General features: G+C 41.4%; 1 protein-coding gene across 1 annotated transcript; it reads right to left on the bottom strand.

Moving 5' to 3' along the window:
• Window positions 1–719: 719 nt before the first annotated feature.
• On the bottom strand, window positions 720–3,938 carry LOC121948633 (transcriptional repressor scratch 1-like). Its single transcript, XM_042494036.1, has 2 exons — window positions 3,788–3,938; window positions 720–1,531 (listed from the first exon to the last, which is right to left on the bottom strand). Exons 1-2 carry the CDS (start codon window positions 3,936–3,938, stop codon window positions 720–722), a joined length of 963 nt encoding a protein of 320 aa, XP_042349970.1.
• Window positions 3,939–11,070: the final 7,132 nt, after the last annotated feature.

The following is an 11,070-nucleotide window of genomic DNA, read 5'->3' as shown; positions in this document are numbered from 1 at the left end:
AATTACTGGCTCATGATAATTACGGTTCAATGTGGGTAAACATATAAACAATACATAAACCAGCCTGTCCTTGTGAACTTGGCACTATGTAGAGACAAGTAACTGCCAAAAGTACCGCTGACTCAGCTGGTAAAATATTTCAATTTAATGTGTTTATATATGTGTGTTGCATCTTGTATTCAGGCATGAGGGCGGAAGTTTTAGGAATGATTTATTTTCAACATTTTTATTGTCATCACCAAATTGATCAGACAGAGAAATATAGTGTCAGAATATATTGTGGCTTTTGTTTTCAACAAATCCAAACATGGCTTCTAATCAATCCATGTTAAATTCACAAATACATCAACCAATAATAAATAAATAATCTTCAAAATTGGCAAATAAATAGTTAAATAAATTAATAAATACACAAATACATATTTTTTTTATCAAATAAGATATGTTTGAGGTAAATTAAGAGCTAGTTGGCATATAAAATAATACTGGCGTGTAAATTATTGCAATTCAATTTATAGAAAACAATATAAAATATTTTATATTTGTGATCAGCGCTGAGATTTTATGAATTTAATACATAATTCCTGAATAATTTCAAGTGAGGTTATTGCTTAGATCAAAGAAGGCAGGATTATGATGCATGCATGTGACAAGCTTTCCTCTGACTTTGTTGTATGAACTATGAAAAAGTGTATAAATTCAAGTGAAAAAGATGAGTATCAGTCCTCAGAGCTGCAGTCGTCCTCTGGTTGGTGCCCTTTGAAGCAGGCAGACTCGTAGTGCTTGTTCAGGTAGGACTTGAGTGCGAAGCTTTTGTGGCAGCGTTTGCACGAGTAGTGCTTGAAGGCCGAGTGAGTCTGCATGTGGGCGCGCAGGTTGGAGCGGTCGGCGAAGGCTTTGCCACAGTGAGCGCAGGCGAAGGGTTTCTCCCCGGTGTGGGACCTCATGTGGCCCTGCAGGAGCCAGGGTCGACTGAAGGCCTTGCCGCACACCGTGCACTCGTGCTTCAGGTCGTGGGTCAGCATGTGCATGGCCAGTGCCGGCATGGACACATACACTTTGTGGCAGGTGGGACACTTCCTCGCCTGCTGGCTGTCCAGGCTGCGGTGAGTCTGCTTGTGTCTGCTCAAATTGGAGGACGTGGCGTAAGACTTCCCACACTCGCCACACATGTGGCGGCCTTTGGATTTCCCCTTGGTGGGGCTGCAGTCTGCCGAGCTGCTGCCCTCGCTGCTGTCCGATTGGCTGCCTCCCTTGCGGGGACACCTCTGGTTGGGCCTGCGGCAGGAGCGGCCGTCAGAGATAAGGAAGGCACTGATGCTGCACGACTCCAGCTCAGGACCACTGCTGTCTGATTCCACCGTGCCACTGGAGACAGGGCTGTCCGGATGCTCCATGTCGTGGTCAGAGAACTCTTCCCCGCCACTGCCACCTGGGGAGTACAGGGGCACTGAGGAGAGCCCGGTCTGCTCATGACCAGGCTCCTTTGTGCTCTGCAACACTGAGGGGATGATGTAATCATGGATGTAGCCTGGGAAAGAAAAAAGACATTTAATAAAGAGAGGGAACATTTTTTTTTAATTGAAATACATGGAACATCTTCATGACCTCAATAACCTCCGATCAGTGGCAGACTGTAACTTCATACATTTACTCAAGGCCTTTACTTAAGTACAAATTTGAGGTACTTGTACTTTCCTTGATGTTTTCTTTTCATGTCACTTATACTTCTCCACTATATTTCAAAGGGTACTTTTTACTTTACTCAGTTTATCTGAATGTTTTAGTTTACAGATTAAGATTTTGCCTAAAAAAACACAAGAAGAGTTTGGGGAGTAAATCACCAAATAGTTAAGGGTACAAGGTATTTTATAATTATTATTTAAAATAATTCTTAATTTAGGATGTTTTTTTTCTTTTTTAAATAATATAATTTAAATAATAAATTATTTAAACAATATATTTATTATCATTATTATTATCATCATTAATATTATTATTTAGATTTTTCTGCATTTGGTCATTCTTACTTTTAATACTTTAAGTCCTTTTTCTTAAGTATACTCACTCAAGTAAAGACTCTGAATACTTCTTCCATCACTGCCTCTGATGAAAAGTGCCCTCTTACTCGACGCTCTAATCAATATGAAACCTATACAGGAAGCTATTTGTAAGTGCAAGGTTCAGCAAGCTTTGGGAATGAAATATTAATGAGTCTTTGGTCCACAGTTCTGCCCAAATCGATACTTCCTCTGGCTCCAACAAGTGCTATCATAGCAGGAAAAAATGTGAAAGGCACATTGTGGCTGAATATGAGTCAAACACAATGTGCTGACACTGACAAAACTGTGAGCAGAGCAATAGTGTGGCTCCTGATGGATCCACCTGTCGCCGCCTCACAGCAGCAGCATCTTTGTGTGTGTGTGTGTGTGTGTGTGTGTGTGTGTGTGTGTGTGTGTGTGTGCCAGAGGGGTGGGAGGGTGGGGGTGAAAACAGAGCAGTGAAATCCCCTCAATCACTAAATCATTTTAATCAGATCATTCCCCATCTGTGGTGTTTTTGAGAGTGTTCATGAGGATGGTGAGGGGGAGATTGAGTGACAGGTGGGGGACCACGATTTGGCAAAGAGGTGAAGGGAGGGGCTAGCAGGGTGTGTGTGTGTGTGTGTCTGTGTGGTGGGGGGGGCGAGTCTGATCTTGACAGCAATCAATGGTATATCGAGCCCACTCACCCCCAACCCCAACCCACACACACACACACACACACACACAGGAACACAAAGGGAAGCAGACAGCTGGCATCCTAAATCTGGGGGACAAATGATTCAACTCGAACACAAGATCTGTGATGCTGGTAGTGGAGGGAGGCTGGAGGGGAGGGGGGCAATCCGCTCAAAGCACACATTTCTTTGGATGTTTCTCAAAGCCAGACACACACACACACACACACACACACACACACACACACACACACACACAGCATATTGTTTGTATTGCAGGGTTGTTCTCACATCCATCCTCTGTCGAAATCTCCGGGCTGAAAATCTACTGTCTGCCAATGTAGTGCTCATGTTGCACTTTATTGAATTACCTGCAGCACTCTCTATTTCCCAGTCAATACCCATCTCCTTAAAACCCTGTTCCATCACCTCTCACCGCTCTACATATGGATTGTGTTGCTGCAATCCTACTCCCTGTGGCTATCTAACATCCTGCAGGATCAGATGGAGATGGAGAGAGATGGAGAGATGAACGATGGTAGTGGTGGTGGTGGTGATGGTGGCGCGGGGGGGGTTGATGAGAGACTCAAGGACAACTGCACCATCTAAGGACAACACTGTCCCATGTGGCTATCTGCTTTCTCCTGAGTATTTTTTTTTCCTCCTTTCTAGTTGGACCTGACAAAGGCTTGCATCAGATTGTGTGCCCGGTGCGTGTGTGTATATCTCATCACTCATGTACACAATAGTATTAAAGCCAAAGGCTGCTGTGTGATCTGGTTTGAGTATTAAGCAGATTGAGCCGGCGTGACCTGAATACTATTTAGCATCCGCCAAGTTAGAAAACAAAAGTCCTGACGCAAAGGAAAGGGTGTTGTGGGATGCAAGGGTTTGGGTTTTTTGGTTTTTTGTAGAGGGGGTGTTCTAAGAGTGATTAAGTAGCAAAGACAACAACATAAACAGCATGCATCTGCCTGTTATTTCAGATTTTCTTCTCCATTTTTGTGCAACAAATCATATGGATCAACAGCAGATATACACAAAAAGTTGACTCAAAGACAAACTTACCGTTTTCACTCAAACGCACCGCCAAGTTGGTGGCCGACTCTGTGATGGCATGTGTCACAGTGTAAGAGTCGTCCCAATGCTGCTGCTGGTAGTAGTTGGAAGACGAGAAATCGTGAACCTTTGGCTGCTTCACCAAAAAGGAACGTGGCATTTTCTTTCCTTGATTTATAAAAAGAAAAAAAGATGCTAGAGCCTCATAGAAAAATGTAAATAGGTTGATGATATAAAAAAAGAAGAAAAAAAAGAGCAGAAATGTAGTGAGCGTCCAGGTGGCCTTCTTCAGGAGGCCAAACAGCAGAGGATTGGAAAAGAGAAAGAAAGACAGAAAAAAGATCTGTTGTGCACAAAAGGCAAAGAGTGGTGAAAGCAGCACAGGAGAGAGAGAAAGCAGAGGACAGGGAGGATGGAGAGGAAGACAGAAAGTGGCAAAGGAGAAACAGAGGCAGAGAGAGAGAGATGCTGGACTAGCTGAGCTCAGCACTACTGCAGCCTTTTATATGTGGGGCACAAGCCCCAAAGATCAGGTGGTGCTTTGGAAGAGGGAGCTGCTTAGCATTAATCCATCAAACATCCCCGGGGACACACATCAAATTACCACGAGCCGTCTGTGCTTCTCCCCGCGTGCACACACACACACACACTCACACACATGCACACACACACACACACACATGCACATGGAGCAGTCAACTCACCCACCTCCTCCCACATCCTCCTCCTCCTTTCACCCCTCCACCTCCCCTCTCCCAGGGAAGGAGAGCAGACAATAGTGGTGCAGAAGCACGTGGGTGACACTACACACAACATCTTGTCCTCCATTGTCTTTCAATGAAGTAGCTAACACAGTTTATGCTGCCCCAGACACACACCCCCTCACTGCTAACACCACCACCTCTGATATTTCATCATCATCATCATCATCATCATCATCATCATCGTCATCATCATCATGCAGATCTTTAGAGAAATATGAACCTGCAGGAACATTGTCTTGGTATGTAAATCAGATTGTGGATTGGGTGCATTTTCATTAAATTTAGGTCAGAGTCACGATTAACTTACACACAAGAATGTGTGTTCAGGCCCCCCTATGCGTCTCCTGCATGGAATCATGACTGTAGCAGTAACTGTCTGTAGTAACAAGAATCAACTGAATGTTGGACCAAAGTAAATCATTTGTTTTTTTCATTTATTTTTTCTTTTTTATTTCTTGAAAAAAATGTTTCGCCTAACCGCCTCTATTCCAGGCACTTCACATTCTTACCATTTATATTAACATTTTTTAATTTTTACATACAGCATAAGATTCAGAGAGAGAAGTCTGCCAGATTATTTCATGCATTTCTCCTATATAACACAGAGCATGCTTTTAAAAAATATATATTATTCTCATTATTTTTAATACCATTACCCACATATACATTTGAAAGCATGGCTTAAAATGATTCACATAAAGGAAAAGGTTACATTATTTTCTTTTTTTTATATAAATAAAACTCGGCACTGACTTTTTTTCATTTGAAGCGTCTATGAAGGTTCTTTTATGAAGTGCTGTCACCTATGACAAAATCAATAAATAATCTAAATAAAATAAATAATGGAGAAATCAATAAAAAAATAAGTAAATATTTTATGATGCCATCACCCTTAAACAAAAAAAAACAATCAATTTAATAAATTTGTACATCAGATTAAATGACTATTTTTATAAAATATATTACATTTTTATAATATTTTAATTTTTTTTGTTAAACCAACATTCGTTAATAAATGAATGTAATTTGTATGTAATCATTGAATGAATGTTCTTAATACAGGTGCTTGCCTTACTTTGTGTGTGGCAAGCAGGAGAGCAACCAGTTTTTTTGACTGCACTGAAAATGTGTTTTTAAAAGTCTAAACGCCAGTCATCTCGCAATTGTGTTTTATCGATATTTCAAAAATATCGCTTACGTTTTCTACAAATCTGTCATGGAAACCCACCTAAAGAGGGTGAGTTTGGCTCAGATATTTTCTGTTGACTGCCACAGATGTTTAAGGCATTCACAACAAAACAGTGAGGGATATGTAACGCAAATAAATTGACATAGTTAACAGTTAATATTCCTATATTGTTAGGAAATCACCCTGCAGGTTTAACATTTCTAATTTCCACCTCCCTCCTCTGTGTGTGCCTGGCAGTTTTATGTCTCTCTGAACACCCTTCAGCCCTCCATATAACCATATATAACCTTCATCTGGATAAAAAGGCCCCCACAGTGACTTCCGGTGCCTCGGCTGTGACAGGCTGACCTCCGGGTGCCTGCAGGGTCACCAGGTCAAATTCTGGTCGGCCGAAGAGGCGTCAGCAGCTTGAACGCAGCCAGGAAAGCTCACACACAGATGGCTCAGCAAGGTACAGTTCAGTATGACTGGGTAATAAAAAATCGAATAGGCAGATGTCGATGGGAGGGGTTTTTATGCAGCAACTCGTACAGTGACATGTTAACTCATCTTTGGTCTGTTCTACTGAAAAAGCAACTTAAAGGTGCTGACTAAAAACTGCCAAAAAAATCTCCATCTTAATGTAATATGTATTATTTATTTTTCTCGCTGTCAAAAATCCTATGTTCTGACCCAAATTAGCGATGAATATATCCTCCTAACAAGTATTGTATGAGACATCTTCCTCTGCACATCAGTGAGCCACACTGTGGCACTGATTAACATGTTCCTTTCCCACCATGAACACGCATGTTTATTTTGACTCAATCCCACGTACAATGTCCTACAGCTACAAATACAAGTACAAATTAATCTGCTGCTGAAAATAGTCACTGGACATCACTTCTATCAGTTCTGTGCAGTTTCTGCAGCAAATTCACCAGCAGAAAATACTGACATTATACATTTCTGAAAAGTATGAATATTTTACTTTTGTTACTTTTGTTACTTTTTTGTACATTTCATACATATTATATCAACGTTTCTAATGCAAAATAGTATAAGAGTTGACCTCGTCAGGTGGAGGTGAAGGGGTGGATGGCATGACACACAGGTCAGTGGTCAACTGGTGCATCGTGAGTCCATTCTGAATGGAAAGCCCGTTCTCACTCCAAACTTAACAAATAGTGCCGCTCTGTCAGTGTTTTTGGTGTACTAGTGTGGCGCCAAAAGCCACCTTTGCATCCAACCATAACGTGGCTGGACGGCGTCAGATGAGACAAGCTCGGACAGAACTGATGGCATCATCAAGCGTTGTTATTATATAGCAGCAGACAGCTGGACGGCCCCAAGCACGTCCATATGCAACAGGTGTGGGCAGCATCATTTGAGAATGTGGTCAACAGAACCGGTCACATGCGCACATCATGCTATAGGACAGTGTCAGGTAATAATACTGCTGGTAACCATGTAATATAAGGAGCTTGATTGTGCTTATAGATCAGGCAGGCGGGTGGGGAGGTGGATGGACCCTACAAGCAACTGACTTTCATGTGGGAGTCTGCAGTTCACTTCCTGCATTTATGTGTCGTGTATGTTTTTTTCTAAACTTTAACATGTGCCTCTTTTGGCTTCATCTAACCATGCATGACTTTGCTGCCTAATCCTAACCATCGTGACAGTCCATGTTGGTTGCTACGTGCTCATGTTGTATAAACATAAGAATGTGCTGTATCATCACACCATGTGCATTTGTTGACATCACCTGGCAGCCTGAAGCATTAACAGCTGACGCATGGTCACTGACAGAGTGGCCTCATGTGACAAGCTGGGATGAGAATATGTTGGAATGGACTCCAAGTGACTCATGAACATGTGAAGTACAGTGAATTTTTCACATTGTTTTCTTCTATGGTGTGTCATTACAAAGTTACACTGCCAACTAATGACCTGGCATACATACTACAGCATTTTTGGTTGTTTTTGGGGATCCCTGCAAACAAGGATCTTTTCACAATGTTATCATATGAATGCTGATTTTTGTTTTTTTTAATGCAAAGTAAAGACTTCTCTGTTTTTAACAACACCATTCTTGTCTAAACGAAGCCTAAAGGACCTTGCAGAATGCAGCAACGGATTTTTTGTCATAGCTTTGTTTTTGTGTTATTGTTTTTTCATCTAAATGAGTTTGCCTTATCTCTGGCTTTGTTCTAAACTATCACCCAGACATGACAGGGATGTGTGGGTGTTGGTAGGCTGTTTTTTACTTTGGATAGAGTCAGGATAGCTTATTTGTCTTGCTTCCAGTCTTTATGCTAAGCTAGGCTAACTATGCGTTGACTGCAGCTCCTTAATGAGTGATATTAACTGCTCATCTTACATTCGCAAGCAAACAGAGTATTTCCTAAAATGTTAAACTACTTTTGGTTTCTATCATTTAGAGGGTTTGTAGAAATGCACCTGTTGTTTTATTATCTATCTCATAGCTTCATCTGCCATCACACATGTCAACATTCTCTCTGTCCACCATATTTCCCCTTCATTGCTGGGCTTTTTCCATTTTGAACAGCATCTGCAGCTCTCAGCCTGCTGCTCCCCTGAGACCCTGACATGCAGCGGAGCAGAGGCCAGTGACTCGTGTGATTGATGACCCCCAGAATAGAAAGCAGAGAGATGGACAGATTCCTTTTATCAGGATTGAGGTCTGACTAGATTAAAATGCAGTTGTACAATGCATCCTCCCCCCGTTTTTGGCTTCTCCGTTGGCCTCCCCAGCATCCCACTCTGTCCCCTGTCAGTCACCTCACCTGACGGCTGCCATGTTTTTTTTTCTCATCTCCTCCGCTGACCTCTCCTCCTCCCCACTCGAGGTGACATGGTGCGGACGTGGACGATTGTGCAAGACTTTAACCAGCCACTTTCAAATTGACTCGAGGTGTTTTGTTATTTGCTTCTGCAAAGAAGTGTGCGAGACAAATCTCAGAGGAGCATTCCTAACACCATCTGCACAAAGCTGGTTGGGTTAAAAAAAAAAAAGTATGAAATGTGTTTGAACATAAATAACGAGTCACTCTCTGCAGCGAACCACAATCAGGCCCTTGAAAAAACATGCAGAGTGAAGAGGGGAAATTCTCGTTTTTCTCACTCAGTAAGTGCTGATTAAAAGAAAAGAGACAATCACTCTCATTCACTGGCGTGCAGCTGCCTCATTGTCAGATGGTGGAGTGGGAGATTTTTGTGGAGGTGCTGAAAAGACGCCTCAGTGAAAAGGACCTGCGTTTGTTTTTCAGATGGCTCTCTAATGACTGGATGTGATTAACACAAATTATCTCACTTATCGCAGCTCAACAGGCTCAGATCGACCGTCTCTGGGTGCGTTCTCTGCAACGCTACTTAACATGCATTTAATCAGACGGTATCACACACACAAGGACAGAAATGGGCAGATTTCTCCAGCACAAATACTCTGGTTCTGGCTGTGCAGTTTCTCTTTGTGACTTTATAGCATTCATTATAACAGAAATGATGGACTGATGGAGACAGTTCTGTGTCAAAATGTGCCAAAATACGCCTTATGCCTTATTTTGTGTTCCATGTTCACTGTTAATATCATACTGACCTTCAGGGGAAATCTCTTTGCTCTACTTGCTCATCAGTAGTTTCCATTACAAAAATTAAGCAATATTTGTAATAGAGTGATGCTATGCAACTTCTCCTCTTGCGATAACATTCCAAGAAGCATGGTGATGGATGTTCAAAACATTTAGAAGCTGTCTTTCTTTTATATTTAGCTTATATTTAATAAGAAAAACCTCTTCTTTTGAAAATGTCAGATATTATTTCAAAGGTTGGCTCAAACCAAAATAGTAGAGATAGGTATGCTCAGGTAGTGCAACATGTAACTCAGATGTCTGCAATGGAGGTGAACAGGCTTTAATCTGTGGTGGTCACAGCATTGAAAATAAAATCAAAGGTCCAGGTTTAGGATTTAGGGGCACATAGTTACAGACATGGTATAAAATATTCAGAACTATCATTTTATTAGTCTACAAAAATAAGAATCATGTTTTTGTTACCTTATCATAGAGCATTGTCTTCTACAACATAGTCCGACATGTTGTTTTTACAGTAGCCCAAAACGGACAAATAAAACTCAACTGACTCAACTCAAACTGACTCTGCATCAACACCGTACTTCTCTTACATGCCACTTCATATATTCATAGTTTTTGCAAATTGCAGTAGTGCGTCGAGATAGCAAAATGTGACCAAATAGTCACAGTCTGGAGCTCTGCAAAAGCCCTGCTGTGTGTGTGTGTGTGTGTGTGTGTGTGTGTGTGTGTGTGTGTGTGTGAGGCAGAAAGCCAGAGTACAGAGTGAGAACCAATATGCCTGTGGCTTATAAATATGACGTATCAATATGTATTCAGTGTTTGCAATATAGTCATTTTATACATTGCATATGGAAGCTGCAATACATCGAGTTTATCTGATATATCGCCCACCCCTAATCCACAGCACTGATGCGGTTCACCAGTGTATTATAACACAGTAACTGGTTCTGTCCAGCTGTGTTCTCACCTGACACCATCCAGCAGTGCATCATCCAGACCCAAAAGGTGGCTTTTGATGTTGCGATCTTACGCCAAAAGCACTGTCAACGCAGCACTGTTTTAAGAGTTTGAGAATAGAATGGGCTGGCTTATCTTGTTAAGGTTTGCACAGGGGGCTGGAGCCTATCCTGACAACAACTTTTTTTTTTTCAAGTTAACAACCTCTACTTCTCCTCTGGTGAATTACAGCAATGCCTAAAGCATAGTCACTAGGCGGGTTTCCATTAACCCTCAAATCACAACCGGATGGAATTTTCATAGAAGCTGGTGATTTCAATTGACTCATCTTTTAACTCCAAAGATGTAGCAGGATGAAGGACAAATTTTAATTTCCTTTTTTGAACTTTTTTTTTTAATGACTAATAAATATGCCTTTAACCTTGACATTGAACTAATTGAACAAATTGAAATTACGAAAACTCCTATTTTACAGAAAACTTGTTACACTGGCACAAGGTGGTATTTCAAGAGATCGAAAAAGCCATATTTTGCAAAACTGCAATGGAAACAGTTTTCCTGCTTTTATAGATCACATGCTGCTATGGCTATGTGTTTGTCAGTAGAAGCTGGCTCCCTCGGGCATGATGCAGCAGGCGATACAATACATAACTCTTCAAAAGTTGAGCGGATCATCTGAAGTTTTGAATGTACAATTCCTCTGTAAAAAATTATGGACTATCACTTCCTAGAAATCCCTCATAAGTGGCCACTCTCACGTATAAGAGGCTTGCCTTTTCAATATCGCTC

This window comes from Plectropomus leopardus, chromosome 2, assembly GCF_008729295.1.
Source record: "Plectropomus leopardus isolate mb chromosome 2, YSFRI_Pleo_2.0, whole genome shotgun sequence".
In the NCBI taxonomy this organism is placed as follows: domain Eukaryota; kingdom Metazoa; phylum Chordata; class Actinopteri; order Perciformes; family Serranidae; genus Plectropomus; species Plectropomus leopardus.
This window is presented reverse-complemented; position numbering and strand designations above follow the sequence as displayed.